The following is a 27,881-nucleotide window of genomic DNA, read 5'->3' as shown; positions in this document are numbered from 1 at the left end:
AAAACACGACAAAACTCAATTACCTACTAACCTTCTATACTAATCCTCGACCTCCAAATCTTCCTATCTAAGGTCAAGTCCTCAGTTGTGCCATGTGCTGTCTAATCACATCCCACAGTTCTTCTTCAGCCTACATCTACCTCTCCTAACTCCTACGATCGCCAATCTCTCACACCTCCTAACTGGCGCATCCTCATACCTCCTCTTCACATGCCCGAACCATCTCAGTATCGCTTCTTTCATCCTATCCGCCACTGAACCCACTCCGACCTTGTCCCGAATAACTATCGTTTCCTTCCACAAGTTATTTCTAATGCGACAATACCAAAGTTATAGACATCTGTTTCCTTGCTAGCTTTGTCAGTGATGAAACATTCAGGGGCCATGTAGCCCCTTGTACCTACCAAAACTGTTGTTTGGGATCCCTTTTCATGGACAACATCCCCAAGTTTGGAATTGAAATTGGAATCCAACGTAATATTGCTCGACTTTATGTCCCTATTGTTATATCCCGTATTTTGTACGTTGGAATATTTTAAGTTAGCTGCGACAAGTTAAGGACAAGGCTATTTTTCGATTTGGTGTAATGTATAAGTTGTTTATGAATTTTATTGGTATGGAATATTAAGGGAAATTAGGGGCTAGAAGTTGAAATAAAAATTTCATGAAAAGGCCAAAGTGGCGGGTGTTAAGGTGGGACCCACATGTTGGGATTTTATAAAGGACATATGAAGAGATATATGAGTAGTACATGTGAATTTGAGCAAGTACTAAGAAGGACCCATAAGCTAAAAATGAGTGTAAGCCCTCCAAAGGGACAATTTAAGAAAACGTCTTCGGATGATCTGACTTCGAGGGGCTAAAGCGGTATTATGAGTTTCGAATTTGGGAAAACTCCCAGAATAAAAGTTGTAGATAATTGAAATAGCTTTCCAACCATAGGTCGTGGGTTCACAGGCGACATCGGGATAAGGAGATATGGACGTTTTAAGGCAGAAAGGTCGAGCCTGAACGGTGGATTCGGCCCAACCCGATTCCAAGTCGGGTCAGGCCCAATACCCATGCCATTTAAGTGAAATTTTCAGCTTTCTCCTTCATTTTTCAGACCAAAACATCCAGATTTTCAGAGATGGAGAGAGAGAGAGAGAGAGAGAGAGAAACCAAATTTTGACCACAATCCAAGCTCCAATCGCGAAGCTCGTTGAAGAAAAGTGTTGTACGTTACGTTGCCTTCAATTTGGGCTAAAAATCAGCCAAGAAGAAGAGGGTGACGTGCTGGCTGCATACTTAAGGTAAGACTATGGTCCCTTTTTCATTGTTAACAAGTTTAATTAGAGTTTTAACGGATTAGAACGGAGAAAATAGCGTTATAAACTAGTTTGTTATTTTGTTGAGATTTATGGATTAAGGGGCTGTTTTATGTGGGTTAAATGGTTGGAATTAGGCATGTGTTATGGATGTTTTGAATGTGTTGTAATGTGTAAAAATGAATGGAAATCATGATATATATGTTGCGTGTTGAAGTTGAGCTGTAGTGGGGTTGTTTTGTAGAATATGATGAACTAATTTTATTTAGTGTATTGGTTGTTGTTGTTGTGGATTATATGATGATAATGAAAGCTTAATGATGTAAGTTGAAGTGGAAAACGTATATGGGCTGTTTTAGAAGCTAATGTGAATTTAATATAGTTTCTTGAATTGATGAAAATGATGTTGTTAACATGCGGATTATTGATGTAGTTTATGAAATTGGAAGAAAGAAATGTGTTGTCGTAGTTTTGATTGAATTTGGAAGGCTTCGGGTTATGTAGTACAATGGTTGGGCCGTTTGGATACTTTGTGGTTTGGTTGAAATGTTTTTGAATTTTGTTTGAATGGTTTCGGACTAGCGCTTGAATGTATGTAAGCATTGATGTTGGCTTGATTATATAAGTGCTTGAGTTGAATAAAAATGGAATGTCGTCGAAATATGTAGAAAGAGTTATTGATGGTAGAATGCCTTTTGAATTGATTGTTGATGTTCCTAGTATGATTGTTGGTATTGTTGTTGAAGATTTGGCCAAGTTGAATTCTCGGGGTTGTTGAATTTATAGGGGAGATGCTGCCCATTTTTTTGTAAATAAAGTGCTAGCCTAGAATTGGATTCCTAAGTGCGTATGACTAATGTTTGGCGTCTAATGATGTTATTGTAGCTTTTGGAGAAGCCAAGATGTAAGTTTGGATTAATCTAGGAAGCGGACGAGGTATGTGAAGCTTACCCTTTCCTTCTTGTGGCATGTCTTAGTCGTAAGTAGATTGTGATACGAGTCTCGGAGTGACTCCATTCTTAAGGTCCGAGCTTGTGTGCGATTTTTATTCATTCCTTTCTGTTGGCACTCTTAATGCAGTCGAACCATGATCCTTGTGTTTTTACATGACTTGGTTTCAAGGATTTTATAAAGGTTTTTATTCCAAAAAGGTTTCGTAACTACAAACAATCGTAACTTTCATAGACGAGCTCGGATCGCTTCGAAACGTTCGCGGGAGATTCTACAATGGATAAGGTCTCTAACTTTCATAAATGGACCGGATCGGTTCGATACTCGTCCGTGGGCCCCGAGACTCTCCCTTGTATAATACTAGCGACTTTTCAAAGGATTTCATTGCGATTAACGTCTTAACCTTCGAACGCCGATTACTTACTTCTCTATCGAGTTTGAAATGACGATTATGCCCCTAATTTTCATAAGTTATCTCACATGGTTTAATACGTGTCTACGAGTCCTAAAGTTCTATTTGATATGTTCCCGAATAACATCTCGGAAGAAACTTGATTTGACTATCGCCTTGGTTTTAAATGATAATTCACTTTGATTATTTTATGAGTTTTTGGAAAAATGTTTTAAAAGCGCATATAGTCTCCCACGACTCGCTCGTGCATATGGTTGCTATATCCTTCGCCGAGTCCGGGCGGTTATGTTTCGTGCGCACTATGATATATTCCGGAGTATGATGTGTCGGTACGCCGCGTCCCTTTGGCCGGGTACCGTATATATTTTTAGCGTTATGGGGGTGTTACGGCGTTATGATGTGATATGATATGTCGGGTATCGGAGATATGAAATCTTCGGGTATGATGTGGCGTGGCGCCAACGACGGGCGGGCGACCACCATTCTAAGAGCCACATGCATGATTTGTATTTTTATGAGTAAGCATTTTGATATTTTGAATATTGCATTTACTTTACGTACTTGGTTTGACTATGATCTGTTTACTATATTTCATGCTTTGCATACTCGATTATATTCCGTGCCCCCTTTATTCGGGTTGCGTTTCATGCCGCGCGGTACGGATAATTATTTGGATGATCCGCGACTTAGGATTCTGTTCGGTGACTTGGAGCGCTCCCTTGTTCTCGGAGCCTATACTCGATCCGGTTCGTTGTGTGCATATGTATATATTTATTCACGGGTACGGCGGGGCCTGTCCCGTCCCGTCATATGATTCGTTATGACTCTTAGAGGTCTGTAGACATATATGTGTGGGTTATGGGTATTCTTTGTTCGGTCGTGTACGTGTGATTTGTGATTTGGACGTCCCCACATATTATGATAGTCTTATCGGCTTATATGTGATATTATCTGGATTGCGATAGCAATATGTATATTTGTACATTTGTGACTTCGGGGTGACGTTCACTTTCCCCGTATATATATATTATTTGTATACTGCGTAAGCTATTCGTATGCTACTTCTGATTAACGGGTGTGTACGGGTGCCCAACTCAGGCACTAGTCGCGGCCTACGGGGTTGGGTCGTGACACCTATGCACCACGCAATGTTCCCATTCTTCATGTAGATATAGCAACGGCGAGGCCAAGCCTTGAGCAATCTTGAATCTTATTGGCCATGTCAAATGGCTTTTTCCCTTGAAAATATGGGAATCCAAGCTTCCATTTGGCATAAACTCATAGAGAAATAGAAGCACTCTTTTCACATGGCACCAACTGACAAGTTACACCAAATGTTTATGTCTTAACTGGTTAATGATCCTCACTTCTGATGCATACTTTCTTACTCCTTTCTTGGAATCCCTTGAAACCCTCTTAACAGAAATATAGGAATTGGATTATCTGAGATATCCTTTATAAACACCCCTCGCACCCACCAAGCATCTCTTCCTGCGAAAAGTGTTTGTACATCTAGCCAACTCACTGTACAAGAACTTATTTGGTCCTGTGCTTCTTTCAAATTCGTCGGTCATGGAACCATCAAAGATAACTTCCTCTTCATCTTCTCTCACCTTCATCTTTTTTCAATATACAAACAACATCAAAACACATACTGCAACCAAAACAGAACCACCAGAAATCAATCCGACCACAAGTCTTAAATTAGTTTTGCTTGGTGCATGCTCTAGCTTGGTGTTTGGTAAGGCTACCTCTAGATCTGTCATGTTGTTGTTATTATTATTAATCATCTAAAGAAGAAGTAAAATTCCAAGAATAGATGCTTTGTAACGCAAAGACGAGTCCTGCTCCACCTGTGAAGCCAAAAGTGACCCATTCTGGCAAATATTTCTTCAGGTCAAGATTGTAAGATAGGCTCTGCGGCCGATTTGTGGTATTCCTACGAGTTAGAAACCGATGAAGACATCACTAAGATTTTTTGAGGTTGAATTATAGCCGATCCGAGGCATCGGTTCTCCTACCAATACGGAATGCTACTATGCCAAGTCACATTAATAACATTGCATAGGTTGATATCTATACCTAAATGATCACCTATTGGATCATCTTTGGACGTTCGATAGGTGTCAAACTCACAGCAACAAAATGATTACCCGACGTATTCGATCGGCAGTATTACTTGTAAGGCCAAGACTTCCACCTCTGGTTGTGTTATCAAGAATTGTTAAACCAGGGCGTGAGGAAGAAGGCAAGACCATCACCATATCTTGTTCTGCCCCGTGAATTGATCTTTAAAGGAGAAATGTGTCTTGAAATGCGAGATTTCCCAAGGCCTTGTCCCAGAGATGCAGTGGTTTCGAATACGTGGCTCGACCTATGCTCGCATTTATAGCACGATTGAGCTGGTTTGTGGTGAGTTGGATTGCACCATTTGCTAGATAAGCATCTCTCTCGTATGTTACATTCTGATCATTGGGTCTAAAACTATCAAATTGAAGGATAGTGAAGTGATTAAAGGGATTATGATAAGAAGGAAAACAAGGTAGTTGAGAGCAGATAAAGAGGTAAAGAGAACCATAGTTGGACAATATGTTAATCAGATAGTTAGACAATTGAATAGATACAATAATCTATATGCCTATGGAAAACATTTATCATCTTTCCAAAGAGCAGTCTAAAGTCTTGGTCAACTTTTAATCTTTTATGAACATAAAGTTATTGAGAGATAGTTTCACGTCCCTATAGTCTACTCTGAATTTACATAACTCCACCCCCCCCCCCCAACTCCCCCTGTCTATTCCAAACTATTCAAGAATTAGAGTATTCTTGAAGGGGAAATGAAGACTTTGAAATTCTTTGAGGTATATACTGGTACATTTTGTTTAAGCAGCACCTACATTTAGTTGATAACTGTTGCTATTTCTAATATTTTGTAAGTTGGAATCTATCTCTCATTCTGATCATATGACCCTTTTAAGAGTATAGTCTGAAGATGACCAAAAAAGGGTACTCTCTCCACGACTTAGACAATATACCATATTACCATGTTTGAGAATTTTCTTCTTTAAGAAATGGGCATAATTTACCAATTTATCCACACATGCTAGCTCATTCCATCTCCTCCACTAGTTTATCTTGGCTGGAAGTCCTCCTTCACTGTTAAGAGGCCCACAGACAGCAAGTTGAAACACCTCCATTTTCCCTAGCCAATAGGCCAGATGCAAGCAAGTGATTATAGATGTGAATTATACTTCGTCTACCTACAATAATATCAAGGTTGTACTAACATAAAATTTTATGGTTAATTTCACGGATGATTATTTCAAATCATAATGGGATGAAAATGCCAATAAAACAGCAACACAAGAAGTTATAAGCATTTTTCGTACGATCTGAGAGCTATGAACAACCGGTGAGGCATACGGTTGGGGGTGAGCGCTCCTTCTTCAAAGACTAGCATTAGTAGGCTTGATCTCTTACGCATGATGATCCGAAGTATAATCCTTGGACTGCAAATAGGAGATCATGATAATTACAATCAAGCTTGAAGTTGCTATAAAATCCAGTGGAATACGTAGTCATACATTTTCTTAAATTAGCAGTCTCAACTTTTGTATAACTGACCGATGTAACATCAAAACAAGTGCTTGTCCATTTCGGTAATGAACTAGCTACTCCTTGCTGAAGTAATGTCTGACATACCTTGTTTGCAATAAGTTTCTCAAGAGCATCAGATCCATTTTCTTCGAGACACCTCTCTGCCACAGCCAGAAATGTTTCATTCTTGAGAGATGGATCCTCCATTGGCTTGTTAAACCGATCGATAAGGTTTGGAGGTTAACGACAAGCAAAAATATAGAAGGTGTTGGTAAACATAACAAGAATCATTAAAGCGCACGATACTATCGTGCGGTTTAAGGAAAACATGGACGAATGAGATTTTGATAAAGATAACATGCACCATTAAAGCTAAACGGTATCACCAACCAACATATGGTTATTAATTTAATATATGGCCACAGAGGAACCCTACCACAATAAATGAAAAGATATTAGTATATGCAACAGGAGTAGTTTCTCATGCCAACCATGTATATTGCACAATTTTTCTTGATATGCTTCAGCAAGCTAGCTCTTGAAATCCTCAACTTCTCACCAAGGGAATTTAAGAAACACAAGTTAGAACAGACATATAACTACCAACATAGACGAGTAACTGAAATAAGTGCATTATAAGACTTTGAGGTTCACTTGAAAAGATTCTGTCACAATTCAATAAGTCAATGTAAGGGTATGGATCCAGAAACAAAGTGTAATTACATGAGCAGGGTACAAGCACAAAAATTTGGATATGAAGCATAGCTAATATTCAACATTAGCTAGGGATTTAGCTAGAAAAGTGTCATTCCCTTGCAAAAAAATTCGAATATTTTTTATGAAAATTTAGTCGAATATAGCTAGGAATTATATATATATAAATTGCTTGAGGGTTCGATTCCTAGCTAAACTTTAGCTAGAACATTTTCCTAGAAAAAATCTAAGATGGAACTAATTTTTAGCGGGAATTCCAATTTGGCGCCAATTTTCTTTTTCCAAATGATTATGGTTTAGCTAGGATACAATCCGTGGCTAATCCCTAGCAATATGTTAGCTAGGGAAGTGTCCTAGCTAATTGTCTAGCTAAATTTTAGCGGGAATTCTATTTTGGAGCTAAAAAAAAAATTCTCAAAAGATTGTGATTTAGCTAGGAACACAACCCCTAGCTATTCGCTAGCTAAAAAGTAGCTAAATTTATGGCTAAATTTTAGAGGATTTCTAAGATAATGCTAATTTTTGGTTAATTCTTTTTAGCTGGGATGAACTCCTTAACTAATCTCTAACAAAATATTATTATTATTATTTGAAATTATTATAAATAAATTAAAAAATTTATAGACGACGATAATAAGAGTTTTATAGCCATTTTTAGATTTCTTACTATAATTAGCATTCCTCTCTATATTTACTCCATTCTTTCTAATGCATGTGCATAAGGCAAGGAGTTTTAGAAAGTAATAAAGATTTAAGAATTCTTTTTTATCTAAAACAAACCATAGACATTCTGAGTGACTATAAATCGTTTCATCAAGTGTAAAATAAGAAGTTTAAAGTTAGTTGATTTTTACATACTAGTATAAGATAGTGTCATATTTTTTGGGAAAAAATAATAAAAGAAAATTGTGTCGCATAAATTGGATAAATTAATTCTTTAAATATCTGTTTATTTTAAATTTTGAATCTCTTAGTTTGTTCCGTGTGGTAATTAGTGTTTATTCTTTTCATTGTCGGTAGTTTGTACAATTAACAGTAAAATAGGAAAAGGAAAAAAAACTAAATATAAAATCGGAACAAACACCCCGATCCCCCTAACCCATTGAACCCTTTTATCTCTAAATCCCCAATTATGCTCCTTTCGTCCACCACTAGAACCTCTTCAACCTCACGCTAGTAAAAATGTAGAAATTGCATCTGCTTTAATACAACGGTTTAACTCTGTAAGCAAGGGTTCGTTAGCCTAGACGTGTTATCGGGGGGTGACGCTACACTATGCAGGATGGAAGTAATATCGTGAGGACTATGTTTGGCAATGTCATGAGACAATCGTGGGAATATTATGAAAGACACACATGACAAAAGTGATAAATTCCACCCCCCCCCCCCCCCCCCCAAACCCCCAAACCAAATTTTATAAAAAATGGGAAGTTTTTTCTTCCCCCTCCACGACCCCCCCCCCCCCCAACCCCCACCCCAACCCCCACCCCAACCCCGAAGTTTCTATTTCATAATATTCAATTATAAATATATGAAAAAATTAATTTAATTTGGCAAAAGAAATTATAAACATTGAACTTGAAATAATATTGCACTCGTATAATAATATGGTTTAACCCATAATCAACTCGTTTATCACCCAACCCGTATTTTACCCACATGAAATATGGGTGGATTGAAACTCAACCCATTTTTGTTCAAACTATTTTCAACCTGCCCAAATCCAACGAAACCCACCCATTTGCCACCCCTAGCTAGAACCAAAACAAGTAAGATGAATAGGTCATCGACAAGAGACTAGAAATTATAAATATATAATTTCCAAATTTAATTGTGGGTTCCTTCGACCCTCTTCCTTCTCTCTAATGCGAGGAGTTCTCCGTGAACTTAATTAGGATGGGGACAAGTAAGGAACTAGAGATCACTTAGACAAAGGACCAAATTCGATATTCTCTTTTGGATGGAATCAAAGAAAATTAAAATTAATTATAGGCCGAAATCATCGTTCTAATTATACATAGATCAACCGTTTTAAAAATGTGGATTATTGCGACTACGATTTTGATAAACTTTCATATTAAAACCGTCTTAATTTTCACAATTTTTTTGTAGCGTGAGATCGAAGGATTCTGATGGTGGACTGAAGGAGCAATTAGTCAATTTGGAGATAATAGGGTTCAACGCATTAAGGAGATCAAGGTCTTTGTACCAAATTTCATATTTTATTTCCTTTCCCCCTTCCCTAATTTTCTATGAATTTAAACAAATGGCTTACAATAAAATAGAATTACCACTAAATTTCAATACGATACAAATAAGAAGATTCAAAATATAAAATAACAATTAAATAGATCTGAAAAACTTAATATAGTGTACTGTTGTCCTATTTTACTTGTCTTTTTAATTTCTCTGCAAAAAAAAAAAAAAAATGTCATTCTATATTTAGAAAAAAATTAACTTTAAACTTTTTATTTTATCCTTAATGAGATGATTTATGTCTTACAAATATCTCTAAGTTGTTTTAAACCACAAGTTCTAAGTTCGAGGGTCAAACACGAAAATTGTTTATCCCGATTTATTTGTATGCCCTTTAAATATCTTAAATTGTTTAATTAGTGTGACTTATAGTCATTTTTGTATAGTTTCTAAATATATAAATTATTTTTCAAATAACTTAAACATTATATGTCTGAATTCACAGAATAAAATAAAGAAGATTGACTCTCGAAATCTGAACTATATCACATAAATCGGGACAGAGAAAGCTATAAGCTCAAACCACACCACACGCCTTCCCCCCAACCCCACCCCTGCCCCCAAACCACCCCGCCTCCCCCCAACCAAATTTTTTGTTTCATGTATTTTACTTTTATTTTATTTTATTTTTTAAAAAAATTAAGTTTCTTTTTTCCCACCACCTTCTATCCGCTCCAATTTTCTATTTCATATATTTATTTTACTTTTGTAAGAATTTTATAAACATGAGAAACTTTTTTCTCCTCCTACCTCGACCCTTATCCCACCGCTTGCCCACCCCCTACCCGGCCTTCCCCCCACACCACATTTTTTATTTCATATATTTTATCTTATTTTTAAAACAAATTTTAAAAATGGGAGATTTTTTTTACACGACACCCCATCATACCCCCCCCCCTCCCCCCCCCCCTCCCCTCACATTTTCTATTTCATATATTTCATTTTACTTTTATAAAAAGTGGGAAATTTGTTCTTACCCCACCACACCCCCCCCCCCCCCCCCCCCCCCCAATTTCCCCCCACACACACCCCCGCCTATCCCCCCACCCCAAACCACCAAATTTTTTTTACCCCCAAACCCCCCCCCCCCCCCCCCCCCCCCCCAACCAAATTTTTTGTTTCATGTATTTTGCTTTTAATTTTATTTATAAAAAAATGGGAAGTTTTTTTTTCTTCCCACCACCCCCTGCCCCGCTCCAATTTTCTATTTCATATATTTTATTTTACTTTTGTAAGAATTTTATAAACAAATGAGAAACTTTTTTCTTACCTCCCACCTCGAGACTTACCCCACCACCCCTACCCCCATCCCCCCCCCCCCCCCCCCACACCACATTTTCTATTTCATATATTTTATCTTATTTTTATAAACAAATTTTAAAAATGGGAGATTTTTTCTTACACCACACCCCAACGTACCCCCCCCCCCCCTCCCTCACATTTTCTATTTCATATATTTCATTTTACTTTTACAAAAGTTTTACAAAAAGTGGGAATTTGTTCTTACCCCCGAATTTTCTATTTCATATATTTTATTTTTGTAAAAAGTAAGAAATTTTCCCTGCCCCCAATCACACCACACCGCCTCCCCCCTCCCCACCCCAAACCACCAAATTTTTTCTTACCTTCCACCAACAACCCCCACCCAACCCATATATATTTTATTTCATATATTTTATCTTTTATAAAAAATTATAAAAAGTGGAATTTTTTTCTTACCCCACCCCATCCACGATCCCCCCCCCCCCCCCACAACCCCCGAAGTTTCCATTTCATAATATTTAACTATAAATATATGAAAAGATTAATTTAATTCAACTTGCCAAAATCTAACCAAACCCACCCATTTGCCACCCCTAAAATGAGTTGTTTTTGTTCAAATGAGTTGTCTAACCAAACCGATCCGTAACACCAGACTCCATATAACCTTATTTTCACTGTCTTTTATTTTCGATGGACAATTCTATTGAGATACTTTCAGACTTGTACTCATATTCTAGAGGCTCTTGTACTTATGACATCAGATTTTGGGGCTTTACTCGTTATTTCTCCATTTTATGGTTATGAGACTTCATTTTTATGACTTATTTAATGTTCTCATTCTACTTTTCCGCTTATTAAATGAAAATGGATTAAAAATGAATTATGGTTCGCCTATCAGGTTAGATGTATGTGCCACCGTGAGTTGTTAGATTTTTGGGTCGTAACAATTACTTGCTCTGATTCGATGCTTCTTAATATAGGTTCCTTCTTTGCTTTGCTTTGTTATCAAGTTAGTTTATAAATTTTTACTCATTTTTTTCAAAGTCATATTATTTATTTTATATGAAACAATTCCGATCAATTTTTAGTCAATTACTCATTTTGATTAGCTTTTAAAGATGAAACAAGTCTGTATACATTTCATTAATTTTATATTTTCTTGTAATTTCCATAATTTCTATGTAACTTTACCTATTTAAATAATTAATTTTATTATAGTAATTTATAATTTATTAGTAAAAAAATTAAAGACCCACAGAGATAGCTGTTAAAGGGGCAAATATAAAATCAGCCTTTATTCTTAATAGATAAGTCTTTAAAGTCAACATGTTTTCTCTCAAAGTTAGCCTTAAAATCCTAGAAAATCAAAAAACAGAGTAACTGAACTACTATTCTCATGCCCCTCAAACGCACGATGCATACTTCACGTCTCTTCATGCTCACAAAACTCGAGCTCTTTATTCCAGGCTACAGAAGCTGGAAATCACAACTGATTACTGCCATCGTCTACCTTCTGGTATGATTTTTCCTAAACCTAATGCATTTGCAGAAAGAGGTATTGTTGATAAAATAGTCTTTAATCTGTTTTTGTCAGATACGAGATAGCAATCTCTGTTTTCCTTATAAGAAAATACTCTGCTTTTGTTAGATATTGAGGACAAACCCTAAATTGAATTTTGTTGTCTTATTTGGGGGTTTAGGTTCATATAATCTAATTTGGGGTATCTTTGTATGTTGCTTAGTTTCAGCTTTTTATCGTGTTTTCTCAGGAACTAGACATGCATGGGACATATTAAATTTTCCCTATTAATTATGTGTAAGAAAGGTACTAAGTCATAAAAAATGTGTACATGATTGACAATTGCTATAGCAAGCATATGCAAATTATTAATATCATTGAAATAGAGAAATTTTGTAGTGGATGTCTCTAGCAATTTTTATTTCTCGGAGGATTTGGCGGTGCTACTTCTCGTCCTCCATTATTGGAAAAATAGGAATGATAAATGAGGTTCATATATATTTTGTTGATTTATGTTATCCTGACATGTATATGAGGTTCATATATATTTTTTTCCTTCGGAGGTTTGCTTACATTTAGAGCGCCAAACAACTTTTCAATTTAACATTGCTTAGAAAATGTTAAGAGCTATTGGAAATTACATTCTGAAGATCACCGCACTATTAAGAACTTGAATTTGTTGATTGTTTCATGGAAATGCTCTATAAAAATCAGTTTTATGACAGACAACACGACTGGACTAATAATTAAGCAGTCCAGTCGAGGTAGTAATCAAAGTGTATGCCTCTGTTTGTGTAATCCAATTCTGAGTTTATGTTGCCCATATGAATTTTTGATTGTGTTTTACATTTCCTTTTAAAAAAATAGGAATTTTCATTGTTTGTTAGATAGGAAGCATGAGTTCCTATAGAGCTGATCGTTCGTGGATGTATAATAGACTAGTGCCAAGTCGAAAAGGAGTCACTACTGAGTTCAAAGAAGGTGTGCGTCAATTTGTAGAGTTTGCATTAATGCAACCCGACTTTGTTTCTGATGGAAGTATAAGGTGCCCATGTTCAAAATGTGGAAATAGTAGTGGATTTCTTAAACCTCATGATATTAGAGCACATTTATACAATAATGGTTTCATACATAACTATTATCAATGGGAATCACATGGGGAGCCTTTTGTACCAATTTCTAGGCTTCAACATAATACCAATACAGGCGATGGAATAGGTGTTGATAAATCACCAATAAATCCATACCGAGCTATGGTCGTGGATGCAATTGGTCCTAGTTTCAACTTTGATAGTGATGGATTTGATTTGGATGGTGAAGAAGAAGAACCTCCTAATCGAAATGCTCAAGAATTTTTTGATATGCTAAAAGCTTCAGAAGAGCCATTGTTTGATGGATGTTTGACTCATTCTCAGCTATCAGCGGTGTGCAGGTTGCTGAACATTAAGTCTGAGTTTAACATGAGCGACAATTGCTATAATCAAATTTTGCTATTTTTGAAGGAGCTCTTACCCGAAGATGCTAAGTTACCCAATGATTACTATAGGACTAAACAAATGGTTGCAAAACTTGGGCTAGGATATGAAAAGATAGATGTATGTCCAACAGGTTGTATCCTATATTACAAGGATAACAAAGACAAAAGAGATTGTCCAAAGTGTGGTCAACCACGCTATAAGCCTAAGAAAAGAGGCAATGGAAGGCAAAAAGATGTTCCATATAAAGTACTGCGTTACTTTCCAATAACTCCGAGATTACAGAGGCTATATATGTCAACAAAGACAGCTGAACATATGATATGGCACTGGAAATATCGTCGCGAACCTGGGGTAATGAGTCATCCAAGTGATGGAGAGGCATGGAAAAAATTTGATCAGTGCCATCCTAGCTTTGCAATTGAGCCTCGAAATATTAGGCTTGGACTTGCAGCTGATGGGTTTAGTCCTTTTGGGCAGATGGCCCATCCTTATTCTTGTTGGCCAGTAATCATCACACCGTACAATCTTCCGCCCGGAATGTGCATGAGTAGCCCTTACATGTTCTTAAGTCTTCTCATTCCTGGTCCCAAAAGTCCGGGGAAGAATATAGACTTATACTTACAACCTCTTATTGATGAATTGAAGAAATTATGGGTTGACGGGGTTGAGACTTATGACTCTCATAAGAAACAGAATTTTCAAATGCGAGCTGCACTTATGTGGACTATTAATGACTTCCCAGCTTATGGAATGTTGTCTGGCTGGAGCACACACGGTCTTTTGGCATGCCCTTGTTGTAAGGGGAAAAGTAAGGCGTTTCATTTAAAAAATGGGAGAAAGGGTTCATTCTTTGATTGTCATCGTCAATTTCTGCCTATGGGTCATCCATTTCGGCGGGACAGAAAATCATTTTTAAAAGGAAGGGTTGAGCACGGTGCTCCTTCTCCTAGGTTGTCTAGTGAAGAAGTTTGGAACAATGTGCGTGGCTTACCAAAAATATTTGATGACCACGCCTCCAATAAGTTGCCAGGGTTTGGGGATCAACATAACTGGACAAAACAAAGCATTTTCTGGGAATTACCATATTGGCACACAAATATTATTCGGCATAATCTTGATGTGATGCATATCGAGAAAAATGTATTTGATAATATATTCAACACAGTAATGGATGTAAAGGATAAAACGAAAGACAATTTAAAAGCTAGAAAGGATGTGCAGACTTATTGCAATCGTCCAGAGCTTGAATTGATGGAGCATGAAGGAAAAATTTTGAAGCCAAAGGCAGCCTATTCATTGACAAAAGAACAAAAAAAGTTGATATGTGAATGGGTCAAAAGTTTAAGGTTTCCAGATGGTTATGCTTCCAATTTGTCTAGATGTGTAGACATGGATGATTGTAAGTTATCAAGGATGAAGAGCCATGATTGTCATGTGTTTCTAGAAAGGTTGCTACCAATTGCATTTCGAGAATTTTTGCCAGAGCCAATTTGGAATGCCTTAACAGAGATTAGCTTATTTTTTAGAGGTTTATGCGCACCTGTGTTGGAAGTAGAAGATCTACGTAAGCTTGAAGAAAGCATAAAAGTTACAATCTGCAAGCTGGAGAAAATATTTCCTCCTGGTTTCTTTGATCCCATGGAACATTTGCCAATTCACTTACCATATGAAGCAATAGCTGGTGGCCCAGTGCAATTTCGGTGGATGTACCCTTTTGAGCGGTAAGAATCTAAATCGAATCTTTGATTAGATAATTAATTAATTAATTAATGTACAACACACTAAACTATATATCAATATAGGGAGCTTCACGTTCATAAGAAGAAAGTGAAAAACAGATCTCGTGTCGAGGGATCAATAGCTGAAGCTTATATCATTCAAGAAATTTCAACATTCAGTTCCCATTATTTCCAGCCTAATGTGCAAACTAGGCTGAACAAAGTGACTCGAAATGATGATGGAGGTGAAGTTGATGCACCTGATGGTTGTCTATCCATCTTTGTGCATCCAGGACGTCCGAGTGGGGAGATGAATAAACGCTATTTGTCCGATAAGGAGTGGGATGCAGCACGAATGTATGTTTTGTTAAATTGTGAGGAGGTTCAGCCATTCGTCCAGTAAGTTTATAATTTTTACCTATAAAATGTATATGTACTGCAGAATGGCTAATTTAACAAAAAAATTATTACTTTTGTAGTATCTTTGAAGCTGAATTGAAAAGGCATTCAGAGAACATTAGCCTCGAGGAAATTGATAAAGAGACGAATAGTAGATTTGCCAACTGGTTTGAAGCTTATGTGAGTAAAATATAATTGTATGAAGAAGTTCCTACTCTTTACTTGTCTCGACTTATAATTTATATGTAACTGAACATACCATTGGCCTATTTGGTGTATTAATAGGTTCTTAATCCAGCTAACAACATAATTGATGAGCGGTTGAAAGACTTGGCTTCTGGTCCTTATAAGTGGGTGCAAACCTGGCCTCAGTATTTTACGAATGGCTATAGGTTCGACATTCTTACTTATGGCTCTAACAAATCAACTATGAATAGTGGTGTGTGCATAAAAGGGACAAGTTGGAGTGACTATGAAAGTGACTACTATGGATTGCTCGTTGACGTGATACAACTAGAGTATCCTAATCCGACAAAGAAGAGAACTACTCTAGTGTTGTTCAAATGTGATTGGTTTGATCCAACAATGGGCAGAGGGTGGAAGGTTCATAATCAGTATGGTCTAATTGATATCAACCATAAGAAAAGGTTCTCAAGCTATGCCTATGAACCTTTTGTGTTGGCTGAACAAGCGCAACAAGTCTATTTTTCAGAATATCCCAAAGAAAAAGAAAGATATTGTTGACTGGTGGGCAGTGTGTAAAATAAAAGCTAGAAACCGAATTGATTCCCCAAATGTCCTGTACCAAGAAGAAGAGACTTTACCCGCATTATTCCCAATTATCACTGATGATCTTGATAGCTTGCGTCATGAAAATGGTGAAGTGGAAGTACATGACGTTGAAAAAGTGACTGTTGAAAATGAAAGCGCGCACAATATTGATGCCATTGAAGATGATGAAGAGATAGAAGAATCTGATTTCGAATCGTCTGGTTTTGAGCAATATTTTAGTGAAACTGATGACAGTGAATAATAACAAGATCTTGAGTAGTGACTTTTACTGCAATTTCTTTCCTAGCATGTTTTCTTTTATTGCCATTGCTGGTCTTTTTGCCGCTAGATGTCATTTATGGAAGCTTAAGTATTATTTTTCTGAAGTTAATGCATCAATTTGTTAAATTGGTCATTTAGCACTCTTTTAAATGAAGTTTTTTTTCCAGTGACGTCATCTGCTAAGAGTGACTTTCTTGATATTGCCTTGCAGTCAACAACTATAGTTTCTATTACGCTTTTTAGCACAATACTTAGCTGCTAAAAATATTAATATGCATACAGATAAGTGTGGGTGTATAATGTAGTCTTCATATTAGCAAATGTTGGCAGAATGCTAAAGTAGAGTTTTAACTATTTTTGGGTCATGATATAGGATGAACGGATACTACTATCATTGCAGGAGTTAGAATTTTATTGATTCACCATCTGAATGGGTGAATCATGTTAGCTTGTTTGCTTCTGTATTTCAGCCAACATTGAGTGCAAAACTGCAAATGAGCTTCATCGTTTTCTATACATTAATCATTTATATTGTTACTTTTTCTGGTTGCGGAGAGTAGATGTTCCTCATTTTGCAGTCTTCTATCTTTATCCCATATACAGATGAAAGAAAAGTTCTTTACTTGTTGTAACTTTGTACTCTATCCTATTATTGCTTTCCCCCAATATTTCTATCTCATTAGTGCTAATGTAAACGGTGATCGTATCTAAAGCATGAAATGTTGCACATATTTTTTGACTCTTCGAGTATTATTCTACTGTTCTTGTTAGATTTTGATCAGGAAATATGACAAGGGGAAGAGGCATTAAACGTAGTAGGGAAGGTCGTGGGCACATGTCTAATAAAGGAGGAGGAGGCAAAACCTTTAGTGTTAAACCATACCAAACACTTCTCAGGAGGATGTTAGTGAACCATCAACTCCTACGTCTCAACAGATTGGTTCAAACAATCGTATTGTCTCGTCACATGAAAGTAATTCTCAGCAGATTGTACATACATCTCAAGATGGTAGTGCTCGGAAAACAACTCCTGCTCCTCGAAGTATTGGCGGTCACCAAGAAATTCCTACTTCGATAGATGTTGGTCGTCAACAAGCTCCTTCTTCTCAGAATGTTGGTGCTGAGCAAGCAACTCCCGGACAAACACGATCTTTTGGAAGTAGTAACCCACAAGAAAGACGAGCTACTCTTGGTGGCATAAAATCCTTGAAAGTAAACGGAGATACGTAAGTAAATCAAATTATACAAGTTGTGGCTAAACAGTTTTCATTTAATAATTTTCACATAAAATGTTGTACTAATTATTTTTTAGATTCTGCCCACATGAGGCTGTTCGGGATGTGTCGTTAGCTTTTAAGAAAAGCTTCACCGGACCATGGCATTGTTGGAGCAAAGTTCCGGAGTATGTACGAGACAAATGGTTCAATGACTTTGAGGTACTTAAACAATAACCTACGGATTTAACTAAATGTCAAATTTTTTTGCTTTTAATTTTAAGAGTGGTCTTTTTTTGTATGCGCAATAAAAGTTCTTAAATTCTCCCTACCACTCTCATGATTCATCTATGATCCCTTCTTTTATTTTTAGAGGTAGTTATATTCTTGCCTATGCTCTCCTTGCTTTTGTTATCAATGTAACAGGTCTAATTATATATCTAACCAACTATTCTTTTTAACTATAAATGTACATCTTAACTTGACAAAACAATAATAATTTCATTGTTTACTTTCTAACTGCAGAAAAGTTATTCTTTTCCTGATGAGGATAAAGTTTTCGTTCGAAAAACTTTTGATCGGGTGGGTAGTGAAAGGTTGAGTGACAGTTTGGGAAAAGCAAAGAGAGAATTTTCAAGAACAAAGAAAATACCGAAGTGGATTGCTGAAGTTCATTGGGACGGTTTGATGCGATATTGGAACTCTGACGATTTTAAGAAAATTTCAGCAATCAACAAGAAGAATAGAATGTCATCTAATAATGAAGAAGGTCCTTCCTTACATACTGGGGGATCAGTTGCATTTGCTGAGTACAGAAGACGACATGTAGTTTTTTTTGTCTTTTTTTTTTTTTTTTTTAGTATTAATCATTATTTAGTCTTATGATATTCTATGATTTATCTTGAAAATTAACAATATCTTTAATGGTTGTAGAAGGAACTAACTGGGGAAGATCTTCGAAGTGATGAATTGTATCTGAAGACTCACAAAACAAAAAATGAAAAGAAGTGGATCTGTGGGAAGTCGGAAAGGATATGGGTACGTTTTTTTTATCTTATTTCTTCAATGATATTTATTCTGGAAGTAGTTTTTGTTTAAATTAAAATTCATGTGAATTGTTTTCTGAATGAAGGAAAAGAAATTGCTCTATTACAGGAATTTTTCTTACCTTTTCTTTAATTCTTGGAGGTAACACCAGTAAAGTGATTTCACATTTGAGAGAACTTCATGTATATTTTTATTGTAAGCTGAGGTGTTAGGTGCACTTTTTCACTGAATTCTGAAAAGATAAGTTGCTGGTGTAATTTTATATTTTATTTTTAGTTGTTGCCTTCTTCAAGTGAGCTTTATCTTGTGTCTTCAAATTTAAAGCTTTGTTGAAGAATCTGTGTGAACCGTTCGACATGTTCTGTTGCATATAGTAGTCTATCTTTTCCAGTCATGGAGTATTAATTTGTATGTAATAGCAACACTAGTTCCCACTTCCCAGAGAGCTAAATTTTCAAAGTAATGTATGAGATTCTTGAAGATAACAGCTCAACCGAGAGAAATATCATTCCAGTTTAGTGTGTGTGTGTGTGTGCATATTATCTTGTTTATTCTGAAACTGAAATGCTTCTGAGAAAGTATGCAAACTATATATACTTTTTTTTTTTTTTTTTTTTTTTTGGTTATAAAACTCCAACAAAGAACAAAATGCTCATGACTTGTGTTTCGGTTATCCATCATGTCCAAGAAAAAACTTATCTTAATTTTCTTGTCAATTGCATCAAATATCCGGAGAGCTACATGCCTTGGGAAAACTGAAATCTAGTAGTAGTAAGACCGATAATTCATTATTTGGTGTGTTTCTCATGTTCCTTTTTTATAATACTAAGTACAATTTGTGACTAAAAATTCCATTACAAAATGAATCTGAGTACTTCATTACAATTTTTGCTACTTGACAGCTTTGTTATTCTAGGTGATAACTAATTACTTTCTTCTTTTTCAGAATTCAGTTACAAAGAATATTAAGGAGAAGGTTGGTGAAACTTCAACACTAAGGAATGAAGATGGTCTTGAAGTAGATGATGGAGACCTGGAGAGAAACACGACAACAGATGGAGAAGGGGAAGGAGAAGAAACTAGCGAAGACAATGATGTGAATTTGTTGAAAACTATACCGGAGGAGCAACTACTGAAAACTTGGATAGAAACAGTTGGACGAACAAAAAAAGGAAGAATATATGGTCTTGGCCTCAAAAATTCTTTGCTTTGCCGCATTCATCGAATGCTAACTGTGCGTCCGCTAGTGCTCCTAATCCTCCAAATGTGCCTACCGAACAAATTTTTGAAACACACGAGTTTCAACAGCTTCTTAATCGTGTACTGGAGAAACGTATGGCGAATGTGCGGGAATGTATGCAAGCGGATATTCGGGAAAATATGGAAGCCGAAGTACATGTCGTGGTTCGTGCTGCTGTGGCTCGGATTCTTGGTTTCACTCCTCAACCACCACCAAATGGCTCTAGTTCTCCCCCAAACAAATCTTAGATAATTTATGTTATTGATTTTTTTGATTTAAGACATGTTTTATTTTACTAGCTGACTTGTCTGACTTGTTCTTCATCATTCAAGGATTGATGGTACTGTGATTATGCTTATTTGGAAATTTGAATAGATTTAATTATTTATTTTATCTTATGTCACATTATATATAAAATTATATTTGTATTTTGTCATATGCAATTTCTAGCTAGATTTAGCCAGGAAAATATCCCCAGCCAAACACAAATATTGGCTAGGATATTTATCAAATTAGCTAGAATGACCTTGGTAAAATATTCCTAGCTATTTTTAGCTAGTCATTTAGATAGGAAAGCATTCCAGGCAAAACAGGGAAAAGGCTAGAGATTTTTTAAGTTTTGCTAGGGCCATTCCTAGCTAAGTTTTTGTAAAGTCAACATTAATCAAACAAACTTTGCTAGGAACTTAGCTAGGTTAAGTCCTAGCAAAATGTTTGCTATGGAAAGTGCCTAGCAGAGATATCCTAGCTAAAATTACCTAGGAATGACAAAATCTTCTAGCTAAAATTTAGCTAAGAGCTTATTAGCTACGGAAGTTTGCTAGGGTAATTTTCCTAGCTAAATTGGCGTTAGCTACGGATTTTCCCACTTTAGCTAGGATTTGTGTCTCTAGCTAAATTAGACAACTAAAAAAGATTGTGGCATAAATTGGAAAATAATGTTTTAGATAACTGAATTAACTGTGGAATGTGTATATCACCTCATATATATAGTTAAATTATTTCTAAATATAGAAAGATGATTTTTTTTATATAGTTAAAATTATTTCTAAATAAAAATTTATTTTTTTTTAAGGAAAGTATAGCACATATATATATTTGCACAGAGGGAGTAACAGAAACATTAAATTCAGAAGTAATTAGAGCTATGTCGTAAATCCCAACAAAATACTACATTAAAAAAACTGTCTTCGGGACATCTCGAAATATCAATAAAAACTAAATCAAACTAAACATATCGATTTTCCATCGGAAATAGAGACGAGGTAAGCTGGATTGCAAGTTGGGTTTTAACTGGTCGTTCTTGAAACGTGGTCAACAATATCGGCATCCAAGTAGGTCTAACAGGTCACTTTGAGTTCTAGTACCCCCATTTCCCTATTTGAGACTTCCAATAGGTCCATTTGGTTATTCATGTATTGCGGTATGGATGGCACGGGTCTCAAAGATGCGGGAGTGTTTTGAAATTATTGAACTTTAATAAAAACTAGAAGCCTAAAGTTAAGAAAGTTGACCAAAGTCAACATTTTGAGTAAACAAGCTTAGATTCATGATTTGAAGGTTTCAATAGATTCGTATGATGATTTTGAACTTGTATGTATGTTCGGATTGGGACCCCAGGGGCTCGGAAGTGATTCGACACCATTGGAACTCATTTTGCAATTTCAATTTGCTGGTCAACGTCTTATATATTTTGCTTAAATGTGGTGGGAATTGGGTTTTGATTACTTTATTAGTTGTCTCAGCAATTGTGATCCGCAGGAACTCGTCTCGAAGATTTTAGGGATGTATGAGGAGGAATGCTAATCTAATTAGTGGTGGATAATATTGTAATGACCTGACTGTTTAGTTTTAGAAGTCTGAATCATAGTCCCAAACTTCTAATAGCTTGGGATATATTTAGGACATGTCGAAAAAATTTGGTAAGATTTTTGAGGTTAGTACGGGTGGGTTTTGGACGTATTTGGCATAAATAGCATTTTTGAGAAAAAGAATAAAAAAGTCGACCCCTCATTTTGTGAATATGTGGTTTAAGTGGTAATTTGACATATGTGGTTTAAATGGTTAGGTCTGTATCATTATTTCCGACTTGTAGAAACTAGTTTTGTGCAATTCTGAGTCCGTTTGATATGCTTCGAACAATTAAAGGTGAAATGAGCAGATTTTTATAGTGCAACAATTACAAAAATACCAGATTCGTCCTAGTGGTGTTACAAAAAAAAATCTTGTGCAAGCTCTTCATTATTTTTGGAGATTTTAAGAGCATAGCTTATGGAAGAAAGATGAAAAATATTGAGGTTCAAGGAGAAACATTGAGGTAAATTTTCACACCTTCTATCATCATTATAACATGCTTGGATCATGAATCTAGAGTCAAAATCATGGGATATTGGTGGTTTCTTGCCTTGGGCTAAATTTGAGAAAAATGTTTAATTGACTATCGATTACTAATCAAAATTAGATTCTTATTATGGATTTAGTATCTTTGAGTCGTGGGCTTCGTGAAAATATAAAATTTATTATATTCCAACCCCGTTGACCAGATGGTGATTTTACGCGGTATTGGAAGATGAATCAAATCTTCATATATGTGTCACGACCCCAACTTACGGGTCGTGCGGGCACCTACCATATTACTAACTAGTAGGCGAACCCTTACCAATCAACCCAATATTCAGCCAGTTTTATTAATAACAAATTCTTAATGATCACCAATTTAAAAGTAAATGCTCATACAGACTCTGTTATTGATACAAGAAAACTGAAAACTCCCCGGGATCTAGTCTAGACAGGTACAAGAGCTCCTATTACACAAGGATAAACAAAATAAATGACACAGCCTCTGCCTGGAATGAGATGAGCGAGACTGTAGGAAGATGTCTAGTAATCCACACGAAGAAACTTCAACTTAAACCTGCAACATACCTACACCCAAAAAGGATGTAGCAAGAGTAGTATCAGTACACCACACGTACTGGTAAGCATCATAGGTCGACTAAGATTAGTTCACGCAACACAATATAAAGTCAATAAGATAAGCAGATAAGTCAGCGGGTGTCCTCAAGGCTCCTAATATAGATTATTACACCAGTACAAATTTACCCCTCTACTCCCAGTTATCCGCTTCTCTTATTCCCATAGTAATACCGGTTATCCGACTAGTCAATGAAGTCCTATTCCATATTCCCTTAAGCCAATTAATTAAGTCTTATCTCCTCATTTACACTAACATTTAATTTCTGACTTTTAGCCTTAGAGCTTTCTACCCAGTTCACTTACCAAGATATGATGCATCCACGGAACATACTTACCACACATCTACAAATCATGGGATTCCCTAAGTACACTAGACTCAATGCAGAAGTCTACCACTTAGTAATTCGTTCTTACACTTACCTTCATATTGATCCACACCTCACACAACACAACACAATTATAGAAGATGCACCATGCAATATAATAGACTGTCAAAGACAAAATCGTAAGGACATTGAAGTATGAAGTGTAATGCAATGAAAATGCGATGCAAAGGCCATAAATCACGCTATACATACATGCTAACTGATGTCATTGCTCAGTAGTCATGACCTGCAGGGGACCCATAACGTCCATGTACCACTCGTTTCGGATTCACTCCTCGGACCAGAGTCACAATCAAGGCCACATCCTCACCCCCGGTCAAATGTGCCTTTTCATACATGTAAATACATTTACCTTACAATGCTGCCAGTGATTGGCTGTCGAATAGTACCTCGTATCCAACCCAACTCGGCCATACACCCGAATACATAACTGGCACTTACTCATCACTTTTTGCTCTATGTATTACCTCATAACCACAAGCATTAGATGCAATGATGCCAATGAATGAAAACAATGTCATGAATTATGCCCTTGAGGGGCGTAACACTATTATGCCTTCCTTCAATCCACCCAATGCAGTCTGTTTTATTAACAAGAACGACAATCATATGAATATTTCAATTTATATGAAAATAAATGCGAAAATTAAATAATACCTAGGGATAATTTCTCTAAGCAACGAAATACCCCTTTTTACCCACCACAAATAATCACTTCATGTCCCGTAACGCATAAACATCAACAATAGTAGCACCCAGTACTAAAATAATTACTCGTTGTTACCCTATGTACTATTTGCACATAACTTTCGTTAAATTATGAATATATCCATCCGAACTCCATGTCCGAAGACCTAATCATGCAATCTCCCGTCAACTCTAAATGTGTATACGATTCACTAATCAAAGTCTAACTCCAGTCAATAGTAACCTACTTCGATGACGAACAGCTATTTGAATTTCCATGAAATACTTGCCCTCCTAGCCCTTGTCTGAATCCGTGAGAGATAATAGTTGTAGGGAAGGATGTGGAGAATGTTAGAGAAGCCTCTTTTCTTAGTGTCAAGGGTTTTTCTTCTTGTGAAAACCTAATAGCAGTCTTGGAGGGTCTTTTATTAAACTGGAGGGTGAAATATAAACTGAGTAGAGTAAAACGCATCTACTAATCCGTGACGTTCACTATGGCAGACGTCGCTTCACTATAGTGGGACCGCTGTGGCGGTACCTTGGCCGCTATAGCAGACCGTCTTCTGCCTCGGGCCCACGATTTTTAACTCTTTCCGAAACTGATTTTTTCCACTATTAATCATTTAAACACCCCATGGGCTTACTATTTAAGATCGTAGACCTAGATTGGGCATGGGTTCGCGAAGTATTAAATAACGACCGGGCGGGTCGTTACAATATGTGTCGTTTCTATTCAAGATTCGATTTTGAGTATATATTCTGACTCTTCTAGGTGACGACTTCATTGGAGTGTGTATGGGCAGATTGGGGGCGAGTCAATCGAAAGTTGACATGAGGAGTCAAAGTTCGAATTAGTGATCTTAAAAATCTAAAGTAGCTATTCTAAGGTTTTTGATCGTTCTAAGCATGATTTTGAATATATGGAGGCCATTAGAGATAATTTGAAACAGTTTTGAGTATTTCAAGTAAAATAAAGATTGTCTTTTTTCAAGGCAAGTGAAGCTTCAACTCTTATTTTGCTTGATTTTCTCTAAAAAACATGTTATATGTGACACTTGCATTCAAACCAGCAAGTTTGTGTGAATTGACAAGCAAGAGGTATAGGTCGGATATTTTGAAGTATCTAGTTAGGCCAAAAGCATCGCCTAATATGTTTTTACACTGTTTGATACTTATTATTGATATGAGCATGATATGATACTTATGTAGCATTCATTATAATATAGTTGAGCACGCTACAATGATTCCTGGCATGAGGCTAGTCATGCAAGTCTACTGAGATCGGGTAAGTCAAAATGGTCGTTGAACTGTTGAGGTGAGACAGCCATCTACGCTCAGAAAATGGGTAAGACATGAGGTTGATACATCACACGAGGTGGTTCAGACAAGCACCTATGCCACACTTGATATTCTCTTCTTATTGATATGAGCATGATGTAATTAACTGTTTAACATTCATTATCGCATAGTTGAGCACACTGCGATGAGTCCCTACATGAGGCTAGTCATGCAGTGCTAGTGAGACCAGGCAAGTCGGGATGACCGTTGCACTGCTGTGACAGGTAGGACAGTGGTACACTCGGAAGATGGGTAAGACACGAGGTTGATGCATTGCACGAGGCGGGACAAACTGGCACATATGCCCCGTTGCGGTTATTTGCAGTTATCATGTTGTGTTTACACTTGTTATTTGAATCTATAGTTTCAGTTCAACTGCTTTACTTGTATATGATTACTATAGTTGTATTGTCTTATTTTATGCCTTTATGCATCACCAGCGATTTCCAAGACTTGTCCGGGGGTAGGCTGAGAGGGCGAGTTGGTGATCTTGCTGGGTCTTTAGACTCACGATTGTTGTTTTGGTGTGTGGGGTTACAAGTGCTAATCAGATAGCCGACCCTTGATTCCAGCTTCTTTCAGACGTTTCAGTTAAGATGAGCCACCATTTGACCATGTCAGCTCCTTCACTAATAGCGAACTTAGTGATTCTGTTTTATTGAGTTGTGTATCGTATTTTATAGTATGATATTAATAGCTCCATAACTTATGTACTTTGGAGTTTTGTTGGCAAATACTTACTTTCTTCAACTTTCGCACTTATATCTATTTATGACACTGTTTGAGACTATTTACTTCTTTCTCTATGTAATTATCACATGTTTATCTTAGAGAGTTCACCTGATAGGTAGTAGATAGTTAGGTGCTCTGTCATGTCCTAAGTACCAGATTTGAATCGTGGCAGCAGGTAGTGATTCATGTAAGCTTATAATTGCTAAAGTCTGGGCAAAGTAACATACAAGTCATACTGGACGACAATCAATACATGTAATACTTTCACATTCTCATGTAAGGTTGTACCGGTTAAGAATGAGGTAGGTTGAGTACTAAATCACCAGAAAACCTTTCTTAGGCATTTCATCAAACACATATAGCATGCAGATTTTTACTAGCAAGTAAATGTTAACTTACTTCGAGCTACAAGCTTAATTTCAACTTCCCGTGTCCTTCAAGTATCTAGATTACAATTCAAAATTCACCTAATAATCGGGTTCACTGTGCATCAATAAATGCTCAAAGGTTTCAACTTTATTCTCTTCAACTTGGCAACATTTTGGCCTAAGCCATTCAACTTGCTAATATCAACTAATACGTGAGAACTAAGTTTACGCGTTCCAATTCTTTCAAACGAGTAAGAACAATCATTAATAAAGAATATCTGAGATATAAAATTTGACACTTATTGAAGGATTCTATCAACTTGCCCAATTCCTTAACAAGTCCCATTAACAAAGGAATAGGGTTTTATGACTTTTATCTATTATTCTCCATCCACTAATCCAAAAATATATGTCCCCTCCGTCCCGATTTTGTTTGAAGGTTGACCCGTTTAGGGAGTCAAACAGCTCTTTCTATGACTATGATTTTCTCCAACCCTTTTCATATATTGTGAATTATTAATTATGCACACTTATAATATTTTCTATGTAATTTTCAAATATGTAAATTTTATTATAAAGTACTCGAAGAATCTATATTTAAAATTAAATCAAAGAAAAGGTTGTTTGACTCTCCAAACTGGTCAACCTTCAAATAAATTAGGATGGAGGGAGTACCATTCATACTCGTAGCCATTGTCGACATATGATAGATGAAATTATCTCAATAACTGTGAATCTTGAGATTTCTCAATTGGGCTTTTGTCCCAAACCTTGAAGCTTCAATGGTGAAATAATCTAAAGATTTCAATGTAAAGTTATTTTAAAACTAGGATTCATGGAGTGAAATTCACTTTAAAACATCCATAGTACTTACCTAATTGTGCATGATATTTCCCAAGGTCATACTTTCTTTACGGAAGAAGCTCAAAACCTCAAATAAAAGCCTTCCCCGAATCTGAATATTTATAACTACAAGTGACAGCGTGCCACCAACACTTCTTTTCCACTTTTGGTCCCTTTTTTCCATTGCACACTTCTAACACTTTATAATCAATTTTACCATGCAATTTCATCAAACAAGTGTTAACTCAAGATTTAAGGAATCGTTAAAAATTAACAAGGCTTTGCAAAACAAAATAATATTTTAAATTGAAAGTTAAAAGGAATTGACTATTGGTCAGAAAATGCTCTCTAGGCGCACTTTAGCTAAGGCTTGCTAACGTGCA

At 36.4% G+C, this 27,881-nt stretch overlaps 1 protein-coding gene and 2 pseudogenes across 5 annotated transcripts; 1 reads left to right on the top strand and 2 right to left on the bottom strand.

Annotated features, from left to right (window-relative positions):
- Positions 1 to 284: 284 nt before the first annotated feature.
- On the bottom strand, positions 285 to 4,504 carry LOC132043170 (L-type lectin-domain containing receptor kinase IX.1-like; annotated as a pseudogene).
- LOC132043169 (agglutinin-2-like) lies at positions 4,296 to 5,867 on the bottom strand (annotated as a pseudogene).
- Positions 5,868 to 11,863: 5,996 nt separating this feature from the next.
- LOC132043171 (uncharacterized) lies at positions 11,864 to 18,700 on the top strand. 5 transcript variants are annotated; one of them, XR_009411696.1, is made up of 7 exons: positions 11,864 to 12,016; positions 13,203 to 15,218; positions 15,300 to 15,614; positions 15,695 to 15,794; positions 15,900 to 17,893; positions 17,980 to 18,103; positions 18,407 to 18,700. XR_009411696.1 is itself a non-coding variant. In XM_059433656.1 (4 exons), exons 1-4 carry the CDS (start codon positions 12,916 to 12,918, stop codon positions 16,356 to 16,358), a joined length of 3,177 nt encoding a protein of 1,058 aa, XP_059289639.1. In that variant the 5' UTR covers positions 12,175 to 12,915; the 3' UTR covers positions 16,359 to 18,333. The 5 variants fall into 5 exon arrangements, 1 of the variants encoding a protein (XP_059289639.1); XR_009411693.1 differs by lacking the exon at positions 11,864 to 12,016 and having other exon boundaries at positions 12,175 to 15,218; XR_009411695.1 differs by lacking the exons at positions 11,864 to 12,016; positions 17,980 to 18,103 and having other exon boundaries at positions 12,175 to 15,218.
- Positions 18,701 to 27,881: the final 9,181 nt, after the last annotated feature.

The sequence above is a fragment of the Lycium ferocissimum genome, unplaced genomic scaffold, assembly GCF_029784015.1.
Source record: "Lycium ferocissimum isolate CSIRO_LF1 unplaced genomic scaffold, AGI_CSIRO_Lferr_CH_V1 ctg2184, whole genome shotgun sequence".
Lineage (NCBI taxonomy): Eukaryota > Viridiplantae > Streptophyta > Magnoliopsida > Solanales > Solanaceae > Lycium > Lycium ferocissimum.
This window is presented reverse-complemented; position numbering and strand designations above follow the sequence as displayed.

Coding starts and splice junctions, on each gene's coding strand:
- LOC132043171 (XM_059433656.1), top strand. CDS start 12,916: ATGAGTTCCTATAGAGCTGATCGTTCGTGGATGTATAATAGACTAGTG. Junction 15,219..15,299: donor TGGATGTACCCTTTTGAGCG/GTAAGAATCTAA, acceptor ATATCAATATAG/GGAGCTTCACGTTCATAAGA. Junction 15,795..15,899: donor CCAACTGGTTTGAAGCTTAT/GTGAGTAAAATA, acceptor GTGTATTAATAG/GTTCTTAATCCAGCTAACAA.